The sequence below is a fragment of the Oxyura jamaicensis genome, chromosome 5 (genome assembly GCF_011077185.1).
Source record: "Oxyura jamaicensis isolate SHBP4307 breed ruddy duck chromosome 5, BPBGC_Ojam_1.0, whole genome shotgun sequence".
Classification (NCBI taxonomy): Eukaryota; Metazoa; Chordata; class Aves; order Anseriformes; family Anatidae; genus Oxyura; species Oxyura jamaicensis.
This window is the reverse complement of record NC_048897.1, coordinates 562,036-575,931: the sequence shown is the minus strand read 5'-3', so window position 1 is coordinate 575,931 and position 13,896 is coordinate 562,036. Positions and strand designations below refer to the sequence as shown.

The 13,896-nt window shown below is 35.8% G+C and overlaps 1 protein-coding gene across 6 annotated transcripts in view; it reads left to right on the top strand.

Moving 5' to 3' along the window:
• GAS2 (growth arrest specific 2) overlaps window positions 1-13,896 on the top strand; it is a 92,584-nt gene that overhangs the window by 32,482 nt on the left and 46,206 nt on the right. For all 6 annotated transcript variants that reach the window (XM_035329097.1, XM_035329094.1, XM_035329095.1 and 3 more), the window contains exons 4-5: window positions 2,429-2,570; window positions 12,756-12,819. In XM_035329097.1, coding sequence (XP_035184988.1) covers window positions 2,429-2,570; window positions 12,756-12,819 — 206 coding nt within the window. The remainder of the gene's footprint in view (window positions 1-2,428; window positions 2,571-12,755; window positions 12,820-13,896) is intronic.

Sequence of the window (13,896 nt, the reverse complement as noted above, 5' to 3'; positions counted from 1 at the left end):
GCTGCAGGTGGACTCATGTCCTGTGTGCTCTGGGCTGAGCAGAGTGAGTTGGTAGGGCCCAGGTGTCCTATAATTGCTAGCTGGCACCCACCAGCTATATAGCACAATAGTTTTTTTTTTTTTTTTTTTTTTTTTTCTTCTTCCTAGTTGAAATTTCCGGAAATAATATGAGGGCTTTAAGGCTTTTAAGGCTTGCAGAACAGTGTTTAATACCCTTAGCATGACATAAAAGGACATAGGTTACTTTTCAGGGGATGCAAGAGGGAGAAGGCACTAAAGGAAAGGAATTGGTTGGGTTGGTGCTGGAGAACTGAGTGGAAGGAAACAAACCCTCTATGATTTCACCCAGAACATCGTTCAGAGCTGTTCCAGGGCATATGAGCAGTTTTTGACTTGAAGACTAGCTAGACTAGCTGCAAAGGAGAGTCAGAGAGTAAAGTAACTTAGATGTGCTGTGGAAAAGCCAGCCATGAGAACTGAGGTGTGAACTGAGAAATGACAGGGTTTCACAATACAAGGATATTTTCAGAGGAAAATTAGGTGTAGCTTTATCTCCTTTCCATGCTCTCTCGAGTAGCTTATACGTAAGTCTGCGAGTGCCAGGAACGCTGGAGCTGGCTTCTGTCATCTTGTTTCTGTTACAGTGCTATGAATCCATTACAAGGTCATCCAGGATTTGAGCTTTAAGTTGGATGTAGTCTTTCAAAAAGTCCGAACAACATAGATTTGTTGGATATAATCTGCTTGATATCTTTACATTGGCCTGTTCTCTCAGTTGTTTTAATGTCCATGTATCATATCATAAAGATACTGTGGTCCAAGTGGAGGTATTGTGGTAAAATAGTTTCGTCGTTTGATATTAATGGTGTAGCTTGGGTTTTTCTTTAAAATTTCTTGTAAAACTGGTCAGTGGTTTTGATAATACCATGTAGAAAAGTATTAATATGTCTTTTTAAATATTTTGAAACATAATCATTGCTGCGAAGCAAGTAGGTAAACGTAAGAAGATGCAGTTGGAATAAGAATCTTCAGGAGCTGAGGGCTAGTCGCAGAGCTAACTAAGCAATAGGCCTAAACGTTTATAAGGCAGGTGGATATGCTTAGGGCAACTTCTAAGCTGACATTGACATAATGGTAAGTTAATTGGAATGCTGTTTAGTCAGGTAGCCATTCTATCTGTAGTTTACTTGGTTGATCAGGTACATGGAGATGACTAGTTCCTTGTCTGCACATGTATTCTGCAATTACATTGCTGCAATCAGACCTCAAACTGAAAATCATGTGTCAACTTGTTCTAAATAGTCTTTAAATACTAACGTAAGTATGCTACCAGCAGCTTTTGTAAAGGGTAGCCTTCTCCTGTGTCTGTCTTCCCTCCCTACATTTCCAAGAATTACCTGGGACCATTCAAACTAAGATTTGGACATAGACACAGGAACTAGCAGATAAACCATTTTCAGTTTGCTACCTCTATGCTCACTTGCCATTGAGTAACTACTGACTCCAGAACAGAAGAAAGGATTTCATAAATCAGCGTAATAGAAAAGCAGCACATGTAAATCAGCATGGAGTCTGAATTCCTCCATGGTTTGATGATTTCTGAAGCTATGTAGTAGTAATGTCTCATTCTTTCTTTGTTTCACTGTAGATGATGCCTATTTTTCATTGTTTGGAAAAGAAACCTTAAATGAGAACTAAATGCTGAAGTATTCTTTGTATGTGTGTCAGTAAAATTACCAATGCAAGCAAGAAGTTTGCTGTAATAATTACTGTTGGGTTCAGGTATTGATATGCTTTACCAGTAGTGGCTCCTCTGCTTGCAGAACTATATAGATAGACCTGCTCTGGTGCAATGAGAGTCTGCCTCTGTTAGACCTTAGTCTTGTAACTGCCAGGCTAGATTTCTGGGTTGTGCACAGGGGGCTAGTGTGGTGCTGGGAACAGTAGCATTTCTTACTTATTTGCAGTCTTCAGTTCTCAAGACCTACAATTCTATATTCATTACCAAGCTTAGGGAAATCTTAAAAGCTCTTCTAATGTGGAGATCTGAAACTAGACCTAAAGTTGCCCTTAATTTTGGGAAAGTTGGAAAAGTTCTTAGTATAAAATCTCTCTTTACAAAATTTTGGTTTTCTTCTTTTTTAATAGAGTGAACTGGACCAAACACTAAATCTCAAAGCTGTAGTTGCTAATAATTGCTTTAAGGAAAAAAAAAAAAAAAAAGTTGTTAATACTAATTCTGATGTGAACTTCACATGACATGTCCAGTTATTATGCTTTTAAAGAGTCTCTGTGGTTGAACACTTATGAAAAGTGAATTATGAAGTGGACAAAGAAAAATGTTGGTGGCATATTGATTTCAAAATATTTGGGTATTATATTAGGTGGCAGGTGTTAGTTATCTAAATGGAAAACTTGTGTTTTTCAGATCTTACCAGTACGGAAGATTCCATGCAAAGCCAATGCTGCTTCAGGGTCTTTTTTTGCACGAGACAACACAGCAAATTTCTTATCCTGGTGCAGAGATGTAGGGGTGGATGATACCTGCCTGTTTGAATCGGAAGGTTTGGGTATGTATTTATTTACATAAGTTGGAAACTATAAAGCACCTTTTTTTTTTTTTTTTCTTTTTTTTTTTTTTTTTTGCTTTGAGAGAATGGCTCTTTTAATAGATCCTGACTCTGAAACTGCCCTCTGTCTGTGTTGATTCTGCTCCTTATCTGAAGCATAAACAAATGAAGTACATGTAACTTAAAATTCATTTAAACAATTTCTAAGAGGAGCTTGTATAAGACAAAAATCTTAAAATGATGTCTTTCATGCAAATGATTTTTCACAATACACACTCACTTTTCTGTTCATGGAATGGTATTGCTTAGTTCAGCAAATAGGATAGTCCTGTTCTTTTTGGGGAGAGTAGGATATGAGTGCATTCTCAGTTTTTGCTTCTGATATTTAGCTGCTAGTGCAGATTCAGTGTGCTGCTTAGGATGCGAGAATATATAATTTTGTTCTTCGTGTCCTATACTGGAGCTTTTTTCACCAGCAGTATATATTCTTCATGTTTTTAACTTCCCTCTTCAAAGGGAAACTTTGGGCTTAGTTACCTCAATGTTTTGTTTCAGACATCTATCATGAAATAGAGAGTCAAATCTCTGCTTATTATCGGAACTCATATAAAAATATAAAGCAGTTGTGATGATAGATGACTCAGTTTCTGTGAAGGATAAATGAACACACTTTACTGTAGCAAGAAGCTTTGTCTGAAGTTCTTACCTGTGTTGCAATTGATCTATATATCTTCTTTTACAGTCTTGGTCTTCTAGTACAACTATTTCTGAAACATTTTTTTCATTTGTCCTTTCATCATGTGAGAGTTATTAAATTAAATGAAGTTGCTTGGTAGAGAAGAAATTAGTATCATAAAGTTGACAAACAGCACTAAGATAAATATATTGTTTCTATTTTGTTAGATAGATCCTCAAGATGAATATTTTCTTGCACACAGTAAATCAAGTATAAGATGAGCAAAAATCATATTTTCAAAGTTGTGAAATGATGGAGAAGTTGGGCATTTCCTAGAACGAAGAAACTTGCAAACTCAAGAAGAAAGCAAACACAGACCTCCAATGGCTTGAGATTAGCAGAGCCACCTCTGGTTAAGCCAATACCTAAATGAACATAGACTTTCTTCTGCTATGGTAAACTCAGCAGTTTGACATTGTTCCAATAACAGGTTAGCTGTGTAGTTGAAAGTGCGTCTACAGTTTCCTCCTGCCTTGTTAAGAAATCAGGTCTTATTTAGAGGTGAAATTGGCATAGCTGAGATAACATAATTCCCTGTATAAATCAATTCTTACATAAACTTTTAAACATACACATTGCTTTGCTAGCCACACTATAATATGGAGTGCAAACACACCTGGAAATTTGGTGTTAAAGATGACTTCTGCTTTCAGAAAACCAAAGGGAACTGTGCTAAGATGCATAAGCCAGATGTGGCTCTATTAGGTTTGTTTGATTACTGGCTGACTTCACTCACTGATTGAAAACCAGGTTCTGTTCTCTGAGTGTTACCGTGTATGCAAAGTGTATGTTGAAAAGATTTATAATGCCGTAAATAGGTTTAGAACTTGATAATAAGAACTTGACCTATTTTTCTAAAATTGACAGGGTAATGGTGACCGTGCTGTTTCCAAACAAGATAAAAATAGAAGCTACTATTGTCCCTCAGCTTGAGGTGGAACTAGGAAAAGTTTTTATTTTGCTTGAGGTTTTTCAGTACTACTACATAAGAAATAATGATGATTCATAACAGTTACCATTGAAAGGATTTATATTTCTCTGTCACACAAATCACATTTTCCCTTGCACAGAAAATACAAATTCAGCACAGGTAAGTAGCATAAAAGGTCCTATTCAAAGCAATGAGGAATGTGTGAGATTGACGTCTAAGTGTTCGCATTGCCTCATGAAAGTTTGCTATGTTCCTGAAAATAAATAACCCTGGTGAAATGGTGTTTACAAAGCTAACTAATTTTTGTTTTCTCCCTCCCCTCCATGGCTTATAAACTGTACTGAAACATAAAAGCTTGTGTAATAAAGCAAATATTTTTTCTCTACTGTTTTAATGTTCTTACTGCCTTACATTTTAAAGTTCTTACTTGGCTTGATTTTTATTCTCCTTTTTTACTCTGTTCTGCCAGTCTTATGGTATGCAAATACTTCTAGATGCACATAATGGTGTTTTCTTTATGTATCACACAAAGTACTCCTGCGATCTTTGAAATCATGCAAGAGTAACCACACACGCATGCATCCAACGCTGCCATGTTTTTGGCACTTAGATTGAGGTTGTACGAAGGTGTTGCTTCATATGGAGTTAGAACAGTGGGAAACAGGCAGTATAGCAGATAGGTGCAGCCCATGCCTCTAAAGCTTGCAGGCAAGAGATGTTGATGGGATTTTTGAGTGTTCCTAGAGTCTAGACTCTGCGAAGTGTTAAAATTCTAGTGTGGATCCAGACAAGCAGGTGAGTAAACCTACCCGAGTCACTTTGTGTCTTTGTCCATTATTTGTGGACAAGTGCACAGATTTCCCTTCTGCCTGGGCACTACCACGCTGACTTCAGCAGCCGCTAGAAAATGGTGTCTTACTCAGATAAGAATAAATTGGTAGTTGGATTTTGTGATCATACTCTGATTCAGTACATGGATATCTCTGGTAGATAGTGGTGATTTACTTAATTACATTTTTCTGAGTTTGCATTGAAGTTAGGATTTTGGTATTCAAAATCTTTGTGATAGGATTCTAATAATAATAAGTGGCAATAAATAGATCAATTCTGATAAATACCCTGTCAGGAAAATAATTTACTCCCCAAAATGAGGCCTTAAACATATCCTGCTTTTATAATCGTTTGTTTTTATGAAGCTCATACTAAGTTAGTAGTTAGTAATATGATAGATAAAAACAAACATCAAATTCAAAATGTAGCTTTTCTGTAATTATTTATCATGCAAACAGAGCTGAACGGTAGCAATCTCTACGTGTTTTGCCCTTTGCACTTAATGGAGAGACGTGGTAGAAAAGTACCAGAGTTGATGGCTCTGACAAGAAAACACGGATGGGGTACCTGCTCTATGGGCCACACAGAAAATTATCATCTTTAACAAATGTAACAACACTGTATGTAGGGATATTCTTAAGTGCTGCAAGATAGAAGGAAATTTTGCATGTTCCCTGCATTCATTGACTAATTAAAACTGTTTTTAACTATTATTATTTTTTTTCTTTGTTGTTAGTGTATTTAAAGAATGAATTAGTTATATTGGTAGGGCAAATGATTATCTGAAGTCAGACTTTGCATCTCACGGTTTGATCAGATGATGATCGTCTTTGAATGTGGTTCTCAGTTATATCACAGGTCAAAATTTATCTTTTATATAGGACTTGGAGCACGATGCACTCTTTGCAGCCTAAGAAATGGAATACTGTCTGTAACTCCTCTGTTTCCATGTGTCATGTATATTTTGTAAGTTCCCCTTTGTAGGTTTTTAGGGCAGCAGATCCACACAGCTATTTCAGTTTATGGAAGCATTCTTGTTGGAGATTCTTGTAATTATGGTGCTCAAGCCTGAAGAGTGTAAATACTCGAAGAAAAACTCTTGGCCAAATAGTAAGAATGGTAAGATTTTCTATGGTTGCTTCAGTTAACTGAACTTAAAGATGAAGTTATGAACTCTTCATTGGTAATGCAGTCTTGTTGGATGATTATAGGATTTGGAACCAATGAATATTCTGCATCTCTTCTGTGATAAAGAGTCTACCCAGCAAGAAAAGGGTTTGCCACTGAGTGTGCCAGCATGCTAATGTGTGTCATTTATTTTGGGAGTTGTTGGATATTGTTGTATTAATGTTTTGTGCTTGTATATTGTGTTACTGTGTGTGTGTGTACACAGTGTGTGACATGGACTTGTTTTGATGCAACTTATTGATTAGAATTTACTTAACAGGTTCCATAAACATAAGCATATAGTGCTTTAGTGGAAATAATAGACAGAAATACAAACACCTCTGACCTCTATTCTAATACTGCTTTTCCAATTCAAAACAAAACAAAAACACATAATACTGAAATGACTGCTTAAAATATTTAATGCATAGTGGCAAATGGTTTCCTTATTTTTTTTGATTGATTTACTCTATTTTAATCTTTCTATTAAAAAAGGGAAGCATATTTCGGCCATTCTTTGAGTGACACATTACCATCTTACAGTAGCACATGGAATTTTATGTGTAGTTGCATCAGAATAAGACTATGTCCCATCTTTCACAGGATTTTACTAAACAACTCATTCTGTTGTTGAATATGTTTTGTTTTGAGGACTATAGAAGCATCCAGACAGTGTTATCACCATTGGATTAGCATCATAATCCTAGTAAATTGTTAGTATTTAGATATCTAGATTGATTCTACATTACTTATGTACTATTTATAGATCTATTGTGTGCAACTTTAATTGTTTTGAGACTTCCGTAACTGATAGAAGGATGGAAGGCTTCAGGCAGACCTCATTGTAGCCTTTCAGTACTTAGAGGAGGCATATAAAAAAGATGAAGAGGAAATTTTTACTCGGGCAGGTAATGATAGGACAAGGGGGAATGGTTTTAAACTAAAAGAGGGGAGATTTAAATGAGATGTTAAGAGGAAATTGCTCACTCAGGATGGTGAGACCCTGGAACAGGTTGCCCAGAGAAACTGTGGATACCCTGTCCCCTGAGATGTTCAAGGCCAGATTGTCTGAGGCCTTGGGCAACCTGATCTCATGGGTAGCATCCACGGGTTTGGAACTAGGTGATCTTTTAAATCCTTTCCAATGCAAGCTATTCGATAGTTACACCATATACTTCCATTGGAAGAACCCAACTCCTTGATTAAGTATATCATAGCATACTTCTTTTTGATGCACAAGAAAGAATATATTGGGATCAGTTCAACAGATGAGGTGTTGTCTAAGCAACATTAAAACACAAAACAAACTACCATAGGATCTGAATGGAAAAAAAAGTGTTTAAGAAAGAAGTGAGAGACAATACAAAGAAGGATTAACCTTCTCAAAGATCTTCCCTAGGCTTGTGTGAATTATAATGGTAATTGGAAGGGTATGATGACTAATATTAAACCTCTATCTCTTCATGTCTAGTGAGCTAGGAAACGCTTTAGAAGAATAAATCATACTTTTTTTTTTGATGCAGCTGTCTGAGATATAAAATATATAGCTATATATATGTGTGTATATATGATATATGAAAAAAAAAAAAAAAAGAACACCACTCTGATTCTGCTAAAAATGGCTTTTAAAATGTTGGGAGCCAAGGACTGAAATTTAGCAGGCAGTATTAAGAAGATTGTTCCTGTATCATGGATGTGAATTCTGCAAATTTTAATTAAAAATAAGTAACCATATCTCATGTTTTTTATTCTGAACACTCTTAGTTTAAGTGTGCTCAGCAGCCATGTGCTGTCCATGTGCAGGGTGCATGCTGTCATCTCACAGCCCTAGGGGTGACCAGCACTTCAAAGCAGTGGCTGTTCCTCCTCTGCTCTCTGGCTTCTCCCACTAGGGTCTGGGCACTGGGGAAGGGAGAGGTGGGAGATGTAGAAATGTGATGAAAAGCAGGTAGGAAGGAAATGAAACATAAGGAAAGAGAAAAAGGAATGAGTGAGTGGAAGAGGAGAGCCTGTAATAGGAGTCATGGGCAGCAAAATGATGGGGGCAATGTGGAGAAAGAAGATAGAACTAGAGAGTGGCAGGGATAGAGGTTTGTTAGGAGCTGAAAAGAAAGTATTTTTGACAAAAAAAAAAAAAAAAAAAAAAAAGTCTGGCAATAGCTGGAAAAGATACAGGCAATGACAACAGATAAGGATTTGAAATAAACGAGATGGAAAGCAAAAGGCCTTGTAATTGTCAGGACATCTAAAATAAGCTGGACTTAATGCTCTATTGGTAAATCTTCACACTGCTTTCTTGTCAAGCAAATAACAGGAAGATTCTCTGGCAAGACAGCTATTTCCCTTCTTCTGCAGTAGATCTATGTAGCATGTGTGGCCTCTACATTTACTTTTGCTATTTGCTTAGAGTCATCTATGCAGAAGATTCACCTTCCTAATGTTTGATAGGAGAGGACTGGCCAGGGATTCTCCATGAATACCGTTTTCTTCTGTATGTGACAGCTTGAAAACTATAGGAAATGGCATACAAAAATTGTGTTAATGAAGCAAAGTGAAGTACCTAAGCTATAATTAAGGCTGGCTCTACCACTTTAATTATTTTAACTGTTTGATATATCTATTAACTCTTCATGTGGTCATGGTCTATCTTTTCCCTACAAGAGCTGTGATCCCTTTGGAATGGACGTTGCTCTGGCCATGTATTGGTAGTGATTGGTTCAGGAAGTGAAGGAAATTGTTACTAGTAGGTCTTCGCCTCACATGCCTTACTTTTGCAAAAATCTGAAGATGTTGATGTTTGGAGAATAATATAAGATGTTGAAAGACAGCTTTTGGATGTTCCTACTGAATAGCATTGGACAAGTGACTATGGTAGTGGTACGAACCATACCAGACCTTGTAATGGGATCACTGTGATGTGTTGGCTTTGCTTTCATAAAAAATGTAGTGCTAGGAAACACAAAAGTACCCTGTAGATCAGGCAGTATGTCTCTTTAAATAACACTTAAATTACTGTGCATTTTTATTTCTAATGCATGTAAGTTAATTCTGTGTATCAGATGGAGATAATTATACTTGCCTCACAGGAATGTTAGAGAGATCTCCACAGTTGTTTTTTCTTCGGTTCTTCACACCATACAGTAGCACTGGTGTGGAAATGAGTCATGCTGTAGACTTGAAATGATGTGCAGTGAATGATGTATGTGGCTATACATAGAATGCAGATGGTTTCAAAAGATCATTTTCAGCTTGCCATGTAAAATATCTGGGATTGAGTAACTGGTTATGTCAAAAAGTAGATGTGGTGCCCATTTCCAAAAAGTAAATACTAATGTAGATTCAAGTAATTCAGAAAAAGATGGATGCCTTTCCCACAGGATATAACAGTACACCATAGGCACAGCTGTTGCGTTTCAACCTGTGCTTGTAGCCAGTCACCTTGGAATGAATTGCCTGCTGTCCACAAATGATATGGCAATATATATGTCTGTAAGAATATATGTTTAGAAAACTGTGTACATGTGAGTATACAGTTGTCCATGAACTGCAGTACAATTAGTGTAAAAACTTAAATATGAATTATGAGGCATCCTACAGATTTTTAGTGCCATACTGTTTCCAAATAATACAAAAAGTGAATTCCATGCTGTGTCCTGTCTTTGAAATAGTTTTTGCCACCTCTTCTATCAGATGTCTCAAACCGCTTTAAAAATATCAATGAATTTGCAACTTCCATATGTAAAACTAAAAAAGCAAGAGAAATAAATGTTGGTCCTTGCATTCTGTAGATTGGGAAAACAAAAACAAAATCATAAAGGTAGCTTTTTTCACATAAAGCTGAGGAGGAAACCTTTAGAAAGTGACTTTAAATATCAAGTTTTCAGTTACTGTGGAATAGCTCAAGACGTGAGTTATACTCAAGATGAGTACTCAGAAATTGAGACGCTTGGAAGTGATTCTTGTTCCAAAAGGCAGTGGCCTTGTTTGCTTTGTCAAAGTTACTGAACATCACGACCAAGATAGGTATAGAAATGCAGTCTTGTATCTCAGTGGCGTTCACTCTAACTCCTGAACATTCACTAGTGAGGTGGTAGCCCATTATACAGTTGTGCTTTTGGAAAATACCAAAAATTTTGTTTTGAGAATCTTAAATTATTTCCAGTGGGTATTGCAGTGTACAAAGGAACACTTGTTTGTCTCTCAAGTACTCAAGTACATATGCTGGTATAGTCCTCAGGAATGCTAACATTGCCTTGTGAGAAGCAGCGTGTCACCCTGTTCTTATCACGTGACCAGATGTTTATTTTTATGCTTGGTTATTGCCTGCACAGCTTTTCATCCTCTAACAATGATTTCACTGTTTCACATTGCTCAGTGTGAAATGCATGAAATGTGTCTAGACTATGTTCAGTCAGATTTGCTAAAGAACTTTGTTTTTTGGGGGGGTAGAAGAGCTTTAAGCATTGACATAAAAATACTTTACCTTCCTTATTCAAGTCTTTGTTGAGTAATATCAATGAATCCTTTTGGAATTAATATTACTTGAGGCTCTCTTTTCCTTCTCCCTTCCAAAAGTGATTCAGATGTGTGAACTGCAATTCAGAAACTCCCTTTGACTATTCCAAAAATGGTTTATTCCACTTGTAGTCTCAGAGATGTCTTATTTCTTTAAAATCAAGTTTTATTTTGGAATAGTCCTAACTGCTTTAGAACAAAAGCAGCAGAATATCTTTCAAGAGTCATGAATATAACACTTGAAAAATATTGATTGCTAGTGAAGGTTAAATATTTCATAAAATTACTGTGTTGTGGCAAGGAAGAATATTGAGAATAGCTGGATGTCCAAGTCTGCATCTTTTATATTCTTAATAACAGATGTCTGAAGGATAAAAATACTTTTCCTAGTATATTGCCATTTTAGTTTTCATGCTCTGCAGTTTTACTTCTGGAAATATATTTGGATGAGATTAGAGGGGAAGAATGCATACATCTTGAATTGCTACATATATGCTAGTAAAAGACTTAAGGGCGAGCATTCAACTCACGTAATTTACCACAGATTTATTCAAATCAGTGGAGCGAGAAGTTGAAGTTGCAGAAATTAAAGATCGGCCCCAGTAGGCATTAGTTATTTAGAGGTGCTTAACTCTGAATTCCAAGTCCAGGTCTCATGCATACATTATAGGACAAAGCAACGACTTTGAGTTTTAACTAGACATTGAAATATGTTTTTCAGGTGTATGTGTGTGTATATATATTTATTTTTTCTCCTCGTGCATTTCAGTTAGGTGAGTCATTAGACAATCAAAACATTTATACCACAGATGTCTCGGCTTGAACTCATTGAAAACACATCTACTGCATTGCCCTTTTTTTTCCTGATTGGTACAAAGAGTCACACAATTATTTTTTTAGTGTCAGATCAATCTGAAGTATAAGGTTCATATCTTTCAGTTAGTATGGGAATTTCTAAAACCTCAAGTTTATCCAAAATGCAAGGGTTATGATGCAAGAGGTACTACTAGAGAGATGATGACAATGTACTCATAATTCTCATGTTTTTTTTCTGGTTTTGGTTGGTTGGTTTTTGTTTTTGTTTTATTTTGTTTTGTTTTTCTTCTCTTTTCTTGTATTTCTTTGAGGATCTTGTGGGAGTTGATTCTCCAAGGAGTCACGGGCTTTCTTTATATCCTGATTTTTTTTTTTCTTATATATTTTTCTGGACTTCTCTGCAAAACGCTACCTATCTGAGGTTTAAAAAAAAAAAAAGAGAGAGAATCTTCTCAAATAATGGTGATATTTCTGAATGAGAAGTACATAGATTCATAGTGTGTTACAGCTTCTTCTGAAGCTTAAAAACCCCAGGTCCTGAGGAATTCAGGCATAAAAACTTGTATATTTGCATGTGTGTGTGTATATATATATTACAGGAAGCAAGTTTTCGGTTTGGTTTTCTTCTGATGAGCTTAATTCCTAAATTACTCTCATTTTTTATTTGCTTTAAGACAAAATGTATGAGAAATTCAGGACCAAACTTACAGTGAGGAATATTAATGAAGTCTTGTAGCTTTTCTGATTTAAGTTGGCTAAGAAAAACAGTGATGTAAAGGATATGAATTCTTTTAGTTTATAGGGTTAAAAAAAAAAAAAAACTTCATTTAAATGTTATTTATTTTTGATCTTCTTCTAGTCTTAGTGTTCTGCCAGAGCTCTTTATTATTTTTAGGATTTTACAAACTGATTGTAGGTTACCAAATAATTTTCCAATGATTTAGAATTTTATTTTATTAAATAAAATATATTAAATAGGAACTTCCTAAATCATCTGCACTCTGAGAAACGGTCCTCGATCCCATCCTTTTTGTTCCAGTAAGTAAAATTCCAGCTAGCTAAAGAAAAAAACACAAGTTTTATCTGCATTGAGAGTTACAGATGTTGATGATTCAGTTCTGTCCATCACAAAGATTTTTGAAATAGCTTTTATTTATATATGTTTTCCATCTTCATTTTTCTTTTCCAGTCCTCCACAAGCAGCCAAGAGAAGTGTGCCTTTGTTTGCTGGAACTTGGAAGGATTGCAGCAAGGTAGGTGGAAATATTTAAAGAATGAAGAAATATTTACATTCTTGACAGTACTGACTATTGAGAGACTTAGTAAATCAGCACATCCCAAGCTAACTTCTATGCTCATCAGGTTCAAGGAGCATAGAAGTTCAAGGAGGTTCAAGGAGAACCTGATGTCACTCAGGAATATCTTGTAGGCATTTATGAACACATAAAATAAAATATCTATACCTTCACATCAGTAAGCATATTTCTCGGCTGTCCTTATATTAGGAGGGGAAAGAGTTGAGAATTATTCTAAATAAAACTTTGATCTGTTTCTTTTTCTAATAGTCATTTCTGTCTATAAACAATTAAGATTTCATTAGATTTCCTGATAATAAATCAGTCTTCAAATAACTTAAATCTGATCTAAATGACACTGACTCTTACCTCATTTATTTAAATAAACTTAGCTCTGATTTTCACCAACGGAATCAAAACAAGAATTGAATTAACAGCCTGTGTTCCATCTCTGTCAGATGCTTCTAGTCAGGCAGGACCCTCAGTACCCTTAACATTATTTTTGCCTGCAAGACAACAGTGACTTTTTCTAGACAATCAAAATTATGGTAATTAGAATGCAATTTTTCTGTTTTTGCAGATGTAGAAATAACCAGAGCAGTGCATAAGATTTTCAACAAAATATCTAAACAGCAGTAGTGCTGCCCAGTCGTACGTGTAAATGGCAATTATACAAAGCCCCGTCTATTGCAGTGGATTGCCTTATTTAAATAGTTCCATTAATTTCAGTAAAATGCCTTGTGTTTACAATCAGTATGAAGGAGGCTTCCACTTATTCCTAGTAAAAAAAACTAGTATTTTCATGGCAAAATTTTATTATAGGCATTCATATTTTATGAATGCAACTCACTTGGGAAGCTGCTTAATTCAACTTGTCTCTAGGTCAAGTTTCAGAAAAGCCTTTGTTGCCAGTGGAAGTTGGCATAGCAATGGTGGTAAGAAAAAGAACTGATTTCTACATGGCAGGAATTATTATACATAATTATTATTCTACAGGCAGCTGACAGAAGTTGCGAAATCTTCAGCGCTTGTACT